This window comes from Trachemys scripta, chromosome 7 (assembly GCF_013100865.1).
Source record: "Trachemys scripta elegans isolate TJP31775 chromosome 7, CAS_Tse_1.0, whole genome shotgun sequence".
NCBI lineage: Eukaryota > Metazoa > Chordata > Testudines > Emydidae > Trachemys > Trachemys scripta.
In genome coordinates this window covers 14,388,912-14,405,374 of record NC_048304.1, presented here as the reverse complement: position 1 = coordinate 14,405,374, position 16,463 = coordinate 14,388,912, and the positions used below count along the sequence as shown (strand labels likewise).

Below are 16,463 nucleotides of genomic sequence, written 5' to 3'. Positions count from 1 at the left end.
ATACTGGGCCAGATTCTCTTATTTCCATCCCTTTTGCATCATCTGAGATGTATAGAGGACCAGAATCTGGCTGTAGCTATCTAGCTGAAAATTCCCTTGGTTGGGCGGGGTGGGGGTGGGCGTAGATCTCAGCTGCTGTAAAGACAGCAGAGCTTGTATCTATGACAATGGCCCCCAGCCTAAGACAATTTTTAGGGACTGGGAGACATGGGGTGGAACACAGCTTTGCTTCGTCAGTTCACAGTGGGTATACTGTCCCTTAGGAACTATAATAAGCTGTTGTAAGTTTAAAGCAATCCCCTCTAGAAATCTCCCAGGATTCACTACTTCTGGAAGCCGTATTGGGAACTGTAGGATAGGTACCCAGAAAGCACTGCAACTAAAATGGTTGGAACAGCAGGAATATGAGTGCAAGGAAGCTGAAGCTGTTCTTAAAGAAGTTCAGCATGGCTCACGTGAAGACACTGAACCATTTATGCTTAAATTAGTTTACTACAATAGGTTCAGTTACAAACAGTCCAATCCTGAGTGCAGACATGGCCACAGATTTCGTCTCTAGGAAGCTGCACTTTGGCAATGGTATGTGACCCAGATATAACTTGGTACCAACTGGTGGAGGGCACAGGAGATGCATAGAGTTTTATAGGGGTCCCCTGGGTCAGATATCTGCATACTAATTCAGTAGTGGGTGACATGGGAGATCTGTGCTGAGAGCCAATGGCCCACTGGTCATCAGAATAATTGTGAAATATACGTACAGATACTAGTTAAGGAGTTATGGGTCTATACTGAAAATTATGTTGTTGCCGGTAACCAGGAGGTGGCATGTCTCAGATAGGTTCTTTCAGACATCTATTTCCATGTCTGGTCACTGTGTATTGTGTGTCTCATAATGTATGCCTATTTGCACACTGAGCCAGATATCAATTAAGAGATTGTGACATCTACAAAAAAGGAATATACAGGAAAAAACAACCAGCAGGGTGGGGTGGAATGGGGAGATAGTCCTGTTTATAATTAAGGAGTAGGGATTGTTCTGATATATCTGGGGGTGCAAACAGACACCCTGGATCTTTCCCTGAGGATGCAAGTGATGGCATGACTTGTCTCATGAACAGTAGATCATAATCAAGTCTGGCTGTATAATGCTGGAAGGACTTTTGGGTAAGAATTGCTCTGTAAGACATGAAGGTGTCTAGCTTAGCAAGTCTAGATTCTAGAATGCATCTTATGATTTTATTTTATATGTAGCCATTTGTTCCCAACACTAAACTTTTACTTGTTTCCACTATAAAAATATCTAAGTGGTGTGTGTCAAATGGAGCTGTGGTCTTAGGTGACACTGGTAAGCTGGGGTGTACTGCTCTTTTGGAAGCAATAAATCTGAGTACTGCACGTGTCCAGTGGAACAGGGACTGGATATTCCAGGCAGACACTTGAAGGGTTTGGGGATTGGAGTGTGCGTATAGCTAAACTAGAGAGAGACAGTGGGACCTCCATAGGCCTAGAAGGGAGTGCTTGTGTTCCCCTGTGGCCACTGGAGTTGGGCAGATGACCCCTGGCAGGCACAGACAACACTTCCTCATGCTAAGTATTGGTGGTAGCAAGGAGCCTTATGACCCTGGATAGTGTCACAGGGTACATATTAATCCTTGAAACACTGATCCAGGTCAGGTGACTGGAGATAGTAAATAGGGTTAAGAATTTCAGAAGTGCTGAGTGCTTTTGAAAATCCTACCCTAAAAGTCCAGTTTCTGCTGTAGTGTGTGAGGTGTTTGATACATAGTAAGTCCGTTTGCAATGTGCTTTGGGATTCTTCAAAATAGACAGCACCCTCATAAGTTATAATCAACTTTCTCAGACTATATGCTTGCTTGGCAGTGTAAAAGTCCTGTTCTATCTGTGGACTACTTGTGCAGAAAATATCTCTGTCTCAAGGATGGTAAACCTATCAACCTTACCAGAGATGGCTTATTGATTCTTGTTGCTCTTTCACCCTAGCTGTCATGGCTAGTCTGAACTGAATATAATTAGATGAGCTCCATGCACTCAAGGGAAACAGCTTTTCCTCTTTTACAGCTGCTTATAAACAGGACATAAAAAGAGAATGAATCAGTTTTGCATTCTGCAAAATGGTCAGTTTTTGCCATTTCATTAACTGACTCTATTCATCAAACCAATGAAAATGCAAATATAGCACTCAAACACCTCTTACCTGAACACAGAAACATATTCTGAACAGACATGCCAACCCCTCCCCCCCAAAAAAAAATAACACGCAGAAATTGGGCTTGTTTTTTGGCTTAACTGGCTTGTGAGTTGCTTGTTGGCTAGTTTTTGGCTTGTAGCTTGTTGCTTCCATTTTTTTGATTGGCTCCTGGCAAGCAGGGGCAAGGGGGGCAAACAGGGGTAAGGGGCAAGCAGGGCAAGAGCGGGGAGAGAATGAGGGGTGCACAGCGGGCCCACCACAGTCCCAGACTGCACACTGGGGGGATCTAGTCACATAGAGTGTTGGGGTTCTTAGGGACTGGCTTGTTTTGGCCTTGTTTTGAAATGGGATTAGCTTGATTTTTGGCTTATTGTGAAAGTTGGGGTGCTTATTTACCACGTGAAAGTTGGCAACTGTGATGCTGAATTTAGTTTGCCTTGCAATGTGCATCAGTTACACAACCATCTTGTGCCTTTCTAAACCACTTTTCCCGAGCTAAGTTCCCTGTTCCTCCACCCTTTTTATTTCTTTATGTTATTATAGACTCTGTGGGGAAGATTTTTAAAGCACGGGTGGAGTGAGATGCCTCGCTGCCCTTAGCTTCCTGGGTGCCTAACTCTATTTGTGCCTTTGAAAAATCTCCCCCAATGCCTTCATTTATAATCTTTATATATGCTTGGTATAATAGTATTGTTGTTACAACCCCCCTCTAAGTTTAAGGATGCAATATCCTTATAAAGACAGTATATAGGATTTTCTATTCTGCTTTGATTTTAAGAGCACATTTTTATACTTAACTAACTATCTTTATTGTAAGATTAATTAAATAATTCAATTTTTAGAACTTTAGGTCAAGCTTTTCAGAACTGACCTCCATTTCTGTGTATGCCTAGAAAATGACTGCACCCACAAAATAGAATCTTTGCAAATGTTAGTAGTTAAACATTTGAGTACCTGTTTGTATTAGCCGCTCAGGTACTTAGATGCATAGCTATTATATGCACATGCAATTTACTACATCTGTGAAAAGAGAGGTACAATTATTTGTGAGCAGAAATTTGCACAGACAGAGAGTAGGTATGTCTACACTGCAATTAAAAAACGGTGGCTGGCCCGTGCCAGCTGACTTGGGCTTACAGGCTCGGGCTAAGGGGCTGTTTAATTGCAGTGCAGTCGTTCAGGCTCCCGTCCGAGCCCAGGCTCTAGTACCCTGCAAGGTGGGAGGGTCCCAGTGCTCAGGCTGCAGCCCAAGCCCCAACATCTACACAGCAGCTGAATAGCACCTTAGCCCAAGCCCCGAGAATCTGAGTTAGCTGTCTTAGCCAAGCTGTTGGTGTCTAATTGCAGTTTAGACATACCCATAGAGACACCTGAAAATCTGGCATTGTGTTGTTAGGCTATTCAAATAAGCCTTTCAGAACATTATATCATTAAAGGAAGGTCAATTCATTGTGGAAGCTTTTTTGTTGACTTTTCCATGGCCTTGAAACTTGTGAACCATAAAATTCTTTTTCATGAATCTGGCAGATTTTTGGATTGGTTCCATTGGTTAGAATTTGTTCAGGAATCATATGGGCAATTGAGCAGAGCCAATTGCGAACCATTGTAGGATTCTGTTTCACTACCAATTTTAAACTAAAGGTTCCACTGGGATACATCACAGCTCCTCAGCTGTTTTTCTCATGTCTTTGTGAAAACTTTATGTCCGTTTGTAGAAGATCTGTTTCCTTTCACTGAAGTGATGCTTATTTTCAAGTGCCCTTTAACAGGCTTTTAATAACATCTTTTCAAATACTGGTGAAGGGGAATAAAATCACCCAAAATGCAGTATAACATCAATGCCAAATTGCAAGATGTTAGGAGTTTCTCAAATTTACCATTTTAGAAAGTTGTCATTTGAAACATGGAATGAAATTCACCCCTGTGCAGACAGCCAGCACAACATTGCCTTTACATCACTTCAAACCCACTTTGCCCTCAAAGCAGTTGAAGAAAATAGAGCTAAAATGGGTCTGAAGTGATGCATAGGCCTTTAACTGTGGTCAATTTTTCATACCTGGTACATAGTGGTATTAAATCCTATTAACCTTAGTATTTACAAGTAATTATCCCCATGAATTAGCTGTGATTATGTCAAAACATCTGTTTCCTTTGAGCATCAGCCTACATTTACTCTTAGCCAAGGTGAAAGGTGTCGGCTTGGTTCCTCTGAGAACTGAATTTGTTTTTCTGAAGAACAGCCCAAAAAGTGACAGTATAAACTTGACCACACTGACCTGAACATCTGTACAAGAGTATTTTAAAATATATAATTAATGTGTTTTTATATTTAATTGTGTCCTTTTTTAGAATGTCTTATTTTCCGGTACAAAGGACCTTGTCAGACTAGAATTTTAGCGATTGAACAAATCAGATGGTTAACATGTATAACACTTTTAGACATATTGCATCATTATTTCAACAATGAAATATTTCAACTGAGAAATCCATTTAATGAGCTTTTCCTTGTCTGCTTCCTTGTTTGGGAATCTATCTATATCTGACTCCATTTTCAACCACAGCCTCTGATTTTGCATCCACAAAAAAAGTCTGAATTATGCTTAGATTGTAAGCCCCCGGGGCAGGGATTGTCTTTTTATTTCCTTATTATTCATGCACTTGTACAGCACCTAGCACAATAGGGTCTTGGTATGTGATGAGGGCTCCTAGGTACTATGATAATAAAAATATAATAACAAGCTGAGTTGAATACACAAATAATTTTCATGACTACCCTTGGGAGTTTAAAATTGAAGGATGAATAGTTAATAGTGTATGGGTACCTGGGTTAATGATATTCAAATGCTCACTACTTCTAAATCAGGCCATGCAATTTGCAGATTTAAAAAAAAATCTCCATTTACTGAAAACACTCGGAACATGATACCTTTTAATCAACACACTTGCAGAGATTTTCACAGGTTGTCATTTTGTTTCAAGTTCCTTTAAAGGCTGTTAGGTTAGGATTTCATTTGGAGGCTATTAAATATAGTGGAATTTTCTTTATGTGAAGGATATTTTAGTAAAGGAAAAATATTGCAGAGTTTCCAATATGAGAGTTTTTCTGACAAAAGATCCTTTTCTTTTAACCCTAGCAGTTGTTGGCAGGGTACAGGTAGGGGATAGGATCCTAGGGGGCCAGTTAGGATGGGGCGGAGGGTTGCAGGAGGGGGTAGTCAGGGGACAAGAGGCAGGGAGGCTTAGGTAGGGGGTGGAGTCCTGGGGGGCAGGTAGGGGCAGGGGTCCCAGGAGGGGGCAGTCAGGGGACAAGGAGCAGGGGGAGGGTTGGGGGTTCTGAGGGGGGAAGTGGGAGGGGCAGGGGCGGGGCTAGGGCATGATGGGGCGGGGCTAGGTCAGGATGGGGCGGGACTAGGGCGGGGCTCCTCCCATCCTCTTTTTTGCTTGCTGAAATATGGTAACACTAGGTATAGCTCAATGGTTGGTTACCTTTAGATTTTAGGATCTAAGGAGAACTTGCTTAATGGTAGGAGTCAGAATGTTTCAGTAAGTGCTACCGCAAGGAAGATGGAAGTAATAACCACAAATCCGCTTAAGCAAGGGGTGATGGGTATGATCATGAGCTGAAATGGTAGTTACATGTGTGACATTGCACCCCATAATGCTTTATTGAAATATGCTTATGAATGTAATATGTTTTATGCTACATATGCCATGTAACATATCTCTGTAAAGGTTATGATCTACTGAATATATTCATCCTGTTGGTATACATGTATCATTTTTTTATTCGAAGTTATGAATATTGGCTGTGTACTTGTCTGATTTTTAAGTAGCCTTAGTAAGGTATTTGGTCAGCTTTTTTAGAAAGGAATTTGCAAGTTAAGTGCCCAATCAAGAAACACTTAAGTTAACAATGAACGTTGAGATGCCAATCCACATCTGAGCTTTACTGGGAATGTGGCCTGGCTTGTAAGGACTGAGTCATGCATGGACATGTGACTTGCCCATGTGATTGCAAAACTCCATCTTGGAACTGGATTCTGCACAGGAGAGAGGAGAGGGGCTCCACCCACAAGAGACTCTATTTAAGTCCCTGGGAGATGCCTCCATTTTGTCTTCAGCTGGCTCAAGAAATAGTCTCTCCACCCCCAAAGGATACCTGAAAGAAACTGGAACAAAGGACAGTAACCACAGGGGTGTAAGTGATTGCTGGACCCAGACTAGAAGGAGGTTATAGTCTGTAAAAGAAACTTATTGGAACATCTCTGAGGGTGAGATTTCATCTGTAATCACTTTCTTACTGTATTAGGTTTAGATTTGCTTGTTTTATTTTATTTTGTTTGGTAATTTACTTTGTTCTGTCTTATCTCTTGGAACCACTTAAATCCTACTTTTTGCATTTAATAAAATCACTTTTTACATATTAATTAACCCAGAGTACCTATTAATACCTGTGGGGGGGGGGGGCAAACAGCTGTGCATATCTCTCTATCAGTGTTATAGAGGGTGAAGAATTTGAGTTTATCCTGTATAAGCTTTATACAGGGGAAAACGGATTTATTTGGGGTTTGGACCCCATTGGGAGCTGGGTATCTGAGTGTTGGAGACGGGAACACTTCTTAAGCTGTTTTCAATTAAGCCTGCAGCATTTAGGGGACGTGGTTCAGACCAAGGTCTATGTTTGTAGCAGGCTAGTGTTTCTGGCTCAAACTAGGCAAGGTTCTGAAGTCCCAAGCTGCCAGGGAAAACAGGCTCAGAGGTAGTCTAGGCACATCAGTTGGCAGTTCCCAAAGGGAGTTTCCATCACAACATGTATTAGTATACTAATTTATAGAAGAAGAACGCCTCAACATTAGTCAGATGGGGAAATACAAATAAGGAAAAGGGGGGAACCCCCTACTGAATATGCATTAGATATAGTGGCATCGTGTAACATATTATAAAAGTTGAATCCCAGCCTGTGGGCAGTAGGGGAGAGAGATGTAGCTCGTGGAAGGGGCCAAAATGATGGCCACTGGTGATGAGGAGGAAGGTGATGGTGATGAGGAAGATATTGGCTAACAGTTCAGGTCATCCTGCAAGGGACAGTATGAGTGGGCAGATGTACATTCTATAGTTTCTCTATCTTCCTTATTGAGTTACAGGGTTTGTGACTTTGCTAGATGTATTAATAAACTATTTGGGAATATAGAAGAGTTCCTATAGTGTGAGTGTTCCACTTGTGCACATTGAGGTTTCCAACTGTATAGTAATTTTAATAATACTGGGCCTGATCTTGGGACAAGAACCTATCTACCCTCAAAGTGATCACTGGGAATTCTTAAGTAATCAATATAGTTTATTACATAATCTACAGATTGGGCTACACTGCTGGCCCAGTGATAGGGCTGTGGATGGTTATCCAGGAGCACTGAGTTCATTTTTCAGTTTTTTCACTCCCTGAGCTCTCAGGAGCCAGGAATGTTGTCAGGGCCGGTTCCAGGCACCAGCTTGCCAAGCAGGTGCTTGGGGCGGCCACTCCAGAGAGGGGCAGCACGTCCAGCTATTCGGCGGCAATTCGGCGGTCAGTCCCTCACTCCCGCTCGGAGTGAAGGACCTCCCGCTGATAGTGGATTTTTTTTTTTTTTTTTGCGCCGCTTGGGGTGGCAAAAACCCTGGAGCCAGCCCTGAATGTTGTGTACAGAGCATGTCCAAATCCAGAGGGACTGATTGCCTTATGTCCATAATATAAGAACGGCCATACTAGGTCAGAACAAAGGTCCATCTAGCCCAGTATCCTGTCTTCCGACCGTGGTCAATGCCAGGTGCCCCAGATGGAATGAACAGTACAGGTAATGATCAAGTGATCAATCCCCAGTTTCCCATTCCCAGTTTCTGGCAAATAGAGGCTAGGGACACCATCCCTGCCCATCCTGGCTAATAGTTCTTTTTTGATATAATATACCTCCAGACACTGAAGAAGCAGTGTGCATGAATTCTGTGTAGTGAATGGGACATAGGCAGTCATGTCTAATGGTTAGAGTCGGGAGCCTGGAACTGGAGCCGGGGTCAGAGTCAGAGGTAGGGTGTAGGAGCAGGGACCTGGTGTAAGGCAGGAAAGCAGGAACCAGGAGCAGACAAGGGTCTAGGATGAGAAGGGCAGGAACCAGGAGTCAGGCCAGTAGGCCGGGACCATAGTAGCAGTCAACCAGGTATTCACATAATTGCTCAGACAGGGATTCGCCTGTGCCTCTTTCTGACTTAAGCAGGGCTGGCTCCAGCTTTTTTGCTGCCCCAAGCGGCAAAAAAAAATAAAGAAAGAAAAAAGAAAAGCCCGACTGAGCTGCCGCCAAAGAGGAAGACAGGGAGTGAACCGCCGAATTGCCACCGAAGACTGAAGTGTACCAATTGAGCTGCCGCCAAAGTGCCACCGCCCCGGACCTGCCGTCCCTACAACAGATGGACTGCTGCCCCTTTCTATTGGCTGCCCCAGGCCCCTGCTTCCTTTGCTGGTGCCTGGAGCCAGCCCTGAGCTTAAGAAGTGCATCCCAGCCAAACAGTAGGGCTAGACATCTCTCCCAATCAGGAGCTTTGTGGGCAAGACTCTTTGTGAGCTAGTTGTGCCCCAGGGGAGAGCAGGAGGGAAAATAATCTTATCACAAATCTCCTAAATCTAGAACATAAGAAAGATTAAAATATAGAACCGTCTCATCCTGCACAGAACAGAAATTCTGCTATCAGCAACGTGGCTCAATCTCACAATAAAGATAATAAAAAGTTGCACTCGTGAAACTCACAGCAGAATTTGGTTCTTAATCTTTCAAAGCATTAAGGTAAAGGAGCAGGACAGGGCAAGCCCAGTGCGAGTGCAAGCTGGCAAATGATTGGCCAAATGGTTTGCTTAGCAAATATTTGAATTGCTTATATAGGATGGATTTTAGTTGCTTCACCCTTTATGGCAAAAGTTGTATGGCCACATGTGCTACTATTTCATAAGTATACTTCTAATCCCCTAAAAATAATCCCTCAAAAAAGCAAGTACTATCTAGCATGGGATGTGCAATGGTACTTCATTGAGATATATACAGTACCATAGCATAAGCAAACCAGTGGGTTTTAACATTTTGAAAGATTTTTTTGCTAGTGATATGTATTGAATATAATGTTGTTGTGTCCCCACTAGTCCTTCAAAGGGAAGTTGCAATGTTTGCATGTACATTTCTGAACATTAGCATAGAAAAAAACCTGTGAAGGTCTTGATTTTAAAACCGTTACTGCACCTCTTACAGTCCCTTGTCAGTGTTAAATACGACTGGGTAATACATTTTAAATTCTGTAGTCTGCTGAGTTTATATATTCCCTTTCCTTAAAACTAGCGCCTTCCACTGTGAAGCCAGCAAAATCTGAAGCAATCCTTAAACCAAATCAGGGAGTATTCCTAAAATGAATGCCAAATACTGTTGGAAACGATGTGCTTGCATTAAGTTTTTTGAAGTTTGTTCACTGTTGAATGACTTTGTATGAGAAATGGAGATAACAGTATAAAGCATGCATGTAAACTAGTGCTTTCAACTGATTTATGCTTTAGACTTGAGTCTAATTTATGAATTAGTTCTCGTTATAAATGTGTGTAAACAATGATTTTAAACTAGTCTACATAATGTATGGAAATAATGTAATCTTTGACTTTGCTGGTTAATATATACATATGTAAACCTAACATTAATGCTTCATTACCCAGTGATTTACTGTGCCTTGTTTAAATCTTGTGTTCCCTTGAATTGTTGTTTGGAAACATTTACACATGCAAGATAAGCTTTGTAAATTGACTGTTTACATCACATTTCATTCAGTTTGCTCACTAGGGGTCCAACTCTCCTGCCCAAGTTAATGTGGAGCAGTGCCTTCTTTTGCCAATAGTTCCCCCTCATTTCGCCGTGAGCAGGGATGGCAGAAGTGAGCCCTCCATTAACTTCACTTTTCAGTCAGACAGAGCTGGTCAGAGACTCCACTGCAGCACCAGCACTGTCCAAAATTATGCATTGTTCCTTCTGCTGAGACAGGTGCCATCAAGTCAAATAAGAGCTGTGGTGACATAGAGAGAAGTGAAAATCACATTTTAAAACTACCTGTAGAGGCCTGATTTCAGGTGTTAATGAAAGTAGCTGTTTAATTCAACAGTTACTCCAGTTTACACCCGCTTGAGTATCTGGCCCTATATGACCATTAGCCCGTGATACAAAATAATTAAACAATAAAGGAAAATAGATTTTTGCAGTCAAATAAAATGAATATTGCTAAGAGCCAGATCCAGTTTCTGGTATGTGCTCTTTGAACTTTAAGGTAGCAGCTGAGGATACACTAACTCAGTGCCAACCCCAGGCTCTAACAAAGGGACATTTCAAGGTTGGGGGAGACAGGACCAGAGTGTAATGCTCTCCCTGAGAGCTGCTCTCTTTTGGTACAAGTTAAAGCAGCCCCACCTGTGCTGTCTCACCTGCATAGGTGCACTAAGAACTGGTCTAGTGCACCTGGGGATCTGATCTTAGGGCCTGATTCTGCTCTTACTTAGACTAGTTTTACAACAGTGTAACCCAAACCACTTCAGTTAAGTTACTCCTGATTTACACTGGTGTTCATGAGAGCAGCATTAGACCCGTAGATTTAGATGGGAAGGAGCTCCTTGCCCCTGTTCTCACTACAACAGAATCATCTGCTATGGGCAACAACTAGATTGTTAAGAGATAACCCTATGCCTCAAGGACAGCAGTGGATGGGGCAGCATAGAACCAGTTTGGGGAAGGGCTAGAGTTGGATTTTTCTTGGGCTGGTTTGCATACTCCTTTCCCCCAACTAGCCCAACATTACCTAAACTTATGACTTTATATTCCCTTTCTACTGTCTTTATCACATTTCACTTTATAATCACATTCACTTTCTCTCCCATGCTGTGTATCACTAAAGTTGAATACAAGTTTTGCACACAAGCCAAATAGTTTGCTGCATGGGAATGCATTGGCCAGAGTTTATTGGGCATGTTTAGTAATGGTCTCTTTGTCTAAAAAAACATTTTTCCATGTCCACTGAGATGCTCACTCATCACACTAGCCTGCCCCATCATATACCTGGTCAACAAATATTAAACGAGAGTCATAAATATGCCATGTCCTGATTTATTGTTTTTGCTATAGGTACTGTATTTTCAATTATGTATCAAATCACCTAGAGCCTGGGAGTCACTTTTTACATTTAAATACATAAATATAGTGTTACTCTTCTGCCTAGTGGTAGCAGAGTTCAGTGCTTCGTCTGGGTATTTTCTTAATGTTACTTGTTCTATTTACACTACTTATACACACCAGTTCTTGAACAGAAGTGATCACAAACGGCACAGCAGGCAAGCCCGTTGTAGAAATCTCAGCCAAGATAGCAATGTCTGGTTCCCGAGGAGCAACACTGCCCCAAGAATTGGCTGCAGTTTGAAAGATTAAGGTAGAGAGCAAACTCTCCTGCTGCTTGCCACAGCTCCCCCCAAAATACATCACAAAACTAACAATGAACCATTTCTTCAAAGACCAACCAGTGATCACATGCTATGAAAAAGAACTTGCAAATCTCTTTGTAACAATGACATTTGTTGACTCCAATCATAGCAATAAAGTACATTAATCTTAAATACAGAAGTTTACACTTCACTCAGGGATATATGTTAGGCAGAGGGAGCTCGTATTTGCTACTTTTTGAAGACTGCTTTTTGGAGACTGTATTCTCTCAAGCAATGCTGAGGAGGGCAAATAGCTCTAAAAGAACTGGAGTTTGATGTGGCAGTAAGCTCTCTCCAGTGCAACACTGGCTGCCACTCTTCCATCCCCTAACCAACCACATTTTCCCCTCTTGAATACAGGCTGGGGGCAAGCACATGAAATCTACTACATTCCACATTGTGGGAGAAATGCTGAACAAAGCGGGAGAGAATATCTGTGTGTGTTGGGGTCAGAGGGCAAGAAGCAACTTGAACAACAGGTAAATTATAGAACAGTTTCTGTGATCGAATAATTAAATCATAAGGCCCTGACTGAATATATCAACTCCCTTTACTGGCGTAGTTACAGAAGTGGAATTCTCTCTTTTGCTTTCTGGGTAGAGGCCTTTACTTTTAGTAGCCAAAGAATGTAAATTCTATTTCATGGATATAATTTGCTGATGAGTGTGGTGTTGGCATATGTTTGCAGCCATGGAATACTGCAAACTGCACATGAAATTAATGTGTATGTTCTGTGTACTCACACCTAGGGTCTTTATTTTCTATATCACTAGTGTCACTCTCTGCCAATGCCAAACTAACCATTGGAATCCTAACTTACTGATTTTTTTTACTTCCTTTATATTGCTGCTCCTCTTCTGTTGTTTTCCTCTGGGAAGGTGATTACCCTCCTATGACACCAAAGCCACTCTGAGATTAGCCATCAGTAGTCTTGCAAGTAATGTATGGCCATTAACCCTCCACTATAACACTGTCTTCTAGGACACAGGCAGATAACCTGCCACAGACTCAGGGAGAAAAGTGTGTAAAGTGTATTCTCATATCCCAGTGTTCTAAAACACAGTACTCCTGAAATAATAAAAATGCAAATTCACTGCAGCTGTCTCTGTGAGTCTCCAATTGACAGGTGCAAAGGAAAAAATGAAGGAAGAGAGATAAGGGCCCCTTCAAGTGCATTGACTTAGTTTAAAATTACAATAATTTAAGCTATTCACAGACAGACTGGCACTAACCAGATTAACTAAAATAGCTTGGGATATACATACACACTCACTGGCTCAGACCAGATTAACTAAAATAGTTTGAGACTTTTATAGTAGCTTTCTGGTCTCTGACAACCCATCCTCGTGTTGCTGCTTGCCCTCTTCTATCAGATCCTAGGTTAGTACAACGACAAGTGTACAGTTAAGTTGACTTCTAACTCTGGTATGACCTCTGGAGCAGACTGAGCTCTGCTGGGATGGATTAAAGAATGAAACCTTGTGATATCAGACCTTTCAGCCTAGTGATTACCTGATGTGGTACAAAAGTCGATATTAATCTATCAATTTAAAAACCCTGTTAGAAATTTATATTTAACAATGTTCAAAAATTGAAATAAAGTATCATTTAGCAAAATTTAGAACAAAATAAATAACAAATATAATTAACATAACTGCAGACAAAGCCACTGTGCAGAAGGCTGGTAGAAATTATCATCCATATTTTACACAGCAAGAAACTGAGTCAGAGGTTGAGGCCTACATTTTCAATGGTCTAATTCTGGGTTTCTAATCTTAGACACCAACTGGAATAATGGATGCTCAGCCCCTTTGTAAATAGGTCCGAGGCATGTCTAATGACTTATCCAAGGCCACGGGAGGAGTCCCTGTCAAAGACAGGATTAAAACTCAAGAGTTCTTGTCTCCCAGTCTGCATTCTCAGCGCTCACAATTTTATCATGAGCCAAATAATATTTAGTGTTTTTCTTAATATCCCAGCTCCTTGAGTTGAGATCTCTGCTTTCATTTAAAAAAAAAAATTCTAGTCATGTCTTTGGCTTTCTATACAGTATTATTTTTTTTTGGAAAACTGCAATAGCATGGTTGGATTTCAAATAACTATGTTTATTAATTAAATACAAATATACAAGACATAGCTACTTATGTACACTGCTGCTCCAGCAGGGTTCTGAATAGCTTCTAAACAAAAGACAAAGATGCTAACTAAAAGGCTCCCAAACGGTTTAAAGGGATAGTACCTAGTTCCTATACACTAGCCCTCATGATTGAGGAGGAGAAGCTGAACATGTGACCCCAAGCATGCATGTACCCAAGATGCAAAAACCAAAAGGCAAAAAACCCCAAAACTCTGCATGTATTTTTTTTTAATATCTTGAGTTTTTAAGCCAAACTTATGATTGTTGTGGATGCTAACTCATGACTTTTGAATGCTTGAGGTTGGCAACATCAGGACACTCACGTTGATTTGACTTTTTTTTTTTTTTTTTTTTGGTAGTATGTAACAAACATATATCTGGGTCCAAAATGCAGACTGTTCCACATTATGGATCACTGGAAAAGTATTTGATGATACCAACAGATGCCCATTAAAATAAACTGCCTTTTTGCTGTTATTGATTCTGAAAAATCTTTTAGCAGTACTGGGAAACACTTCAGGCTACATCATACTCTTTTATAAGTAAAAGTGAGTTGAAAATATCTATTCTCTGAGATATTCAAACTTCCTATCAGATTCTACCACTTCAAAAACACATATCCTGGGATGAGGATCTAGGTTTTAACTAGTTTGAAGAATATTATTTCTAAAGTATTTGTCAGTGTTCATGTTCATACAGCAATCAACATCATATCTGGAGCTGCATTAGGAGTGCTGAGTAGAGATCCTCGTACTGAAAAATTTGGATTAAAAAAAAAAAACAGGTTTCAAAGGCATCAAAACTTTGAGGTGTTAAGATCTGCATTTTGGAGTTGGCCCATTATAAAGTATGGGCCATTTGTAGGACCAGATATTCGACTTGTGTAAATCAAAATAGATACACTAAAGCCAATATGTTTAGACCATCTGAGAATTTGGCCCACAAATACTAATCTGGGTTCACTTTTCAAACATCCCCCAACCTCAGGCAGGGTTAGCATGTTCTTATCTGGGGTTTCAGTTTAGTTCCATCTCTAGTTTTGTAAGATCTGGCCTCAAAGCACACAGTGGGCTCCCTATTGAGTTTCTTACTTGAAAGTACATGAATCCTGTTCCTAATGACAAATATCATTATCCAAAGCACATTTTTTGTGCAGAAGACCAGAGTGGTGTTTGTTCCATATGGATTAACTCAGAAATGCATTTGATCAAAAAGTCCCATATTACAAATATGAGCCAAGAGTATTTCTTGAGAGCACCATTTTGTGAACATAGGCCATTAGATACTGTAATCCCCTCTCATATTTTGGAAGATAATTCTCACTATTGTTTTCAAAAAAATTAAAGCATTGTGTTGTAAATAAATATGCTGTTAAGGGGAAGGGAAGGCACATTAAGCATAAGGGTCAGCATGGAATAAAATGCAAATGTACAGACAGTTGACAGCTAGAAGCCTGAGACTTGACCGGGGACTCCTGGAGTGGACTGCAGAGGGATGATACAAGTTCAGTTACTCTGAAATTGTGGCAGGGAGATAGGTATCCAGAACTAAAAGAAGGAAGTTATAGAAATCAAGATCGGAGCTGAGAGTTTTAGCTGTGCAGAGAAAAAAGGGCATTTTTTGGAAGGTTAGGAAGAATTAGCAGGGAGCATAGCTTACTGCACTTTCACTTTGCTCCCTGCAGTTTGTTTACTTCAGGCCTTCTGCTCAGCTGGACCAGTTTTCTTGTTGTTATTTGTATTACTACAATGCCTGGAGGCCAGCTGGGCTTGGGGCTCCAGTGTGCTAAAGGCAGTATAAAATAACAAACAGTCCCTGCCCTGAGGAATTTACAATCAAAAGCGTCAGGAGCAAGGAAGGGTGGGAGAGAGGGAGATAACATACAGCGATGGGTTGCCCAAGTCTTAGTAGAGTCGCATTTTTTTTTTTTTTTTGTCTCAAAGGGTTGGTGGCGGATGGTGTTTTTGCAAGGAATGGATTAGCTAAGTGGAAAGCCAAAGCAAGGAAGAGGGACGCTGAAGGGAGGGAAGGAAGGAGGCAGATGGACTGAGGGCAAGGGCTGCCTGGGGTTGAAGCAAATATCTCCCTAGTGGAAAGTACAGGAACCAGTTGATGCCAAAAGCAGCGGCGCCAGCTGCAGGCTGCCTCCGTCCGTCTCTCTTCCCAAGTCCAGGCTGGGGCGGGGAGACGAAGGGGCCACAGGGAACCCGCAGCCCTGGGGGGGAGCGATCAGCTGCACCTGTATCAGCACAAAGTGCTCTCCCGGCAGCTCCCGCCCCGCTGGGCGCTAGGGGTCGCTGTGCCGCGGCTGCGGGCCGGAGCGCTCCCCCGGCGGCTCCTCCTCCTCCCGCCCGGCGGCTTCCCAGGCTCCTCTCCGGGTAAACAGCGATGGCTGCCGAGGAAGGAGGCGGAGAGCCCGACAACAACATGGGGAATCACCTGCAGCTCCTACCCGGTAGTGGCCGCTGCCGCCGGCCCGGCCCGGCTCCCTGCGCGGGGGCAGAGCGAGGGACGGGCTGGGCGAGGGGGTGGAGAAAAGGAGCTCGGCTGGGGGGCGCGAGGGGCAAGGGGCTGTGGTGGGGGGCAGGGCGCTG

General features: G+C 42.2%; 1 protein-coding gene across 2 annotated transcripts in view; it reads left to right on the top strand.

Moving 5' to 3' along the window:
• The first annotated feature begins 16,236 nt into the window (after positions 1-16,236).
• CRBN (cereblon) overlaps positions 16,237-16,463 on the top strand; it is a 47,618-nt gene continuing 47,391 nt past the window's right edge. Inside the window, exon 1 of one of the 2 annotated variants that reach the window (XM_034776094.1) lies at positions 16,237-16,324. In XM_034776094.1, coding sequence (XP_034631985.1) covers positions 16,258-16,324 — 67 coding nt within the window. In that variant the 5' untranslated portion in view covers positions 16,237-16,257. The remainder of the gene's footprint in view (positions 16,325-16,463) is intronic. The other variant, XM_034776096.1, reaches the window with a different exon arrangement.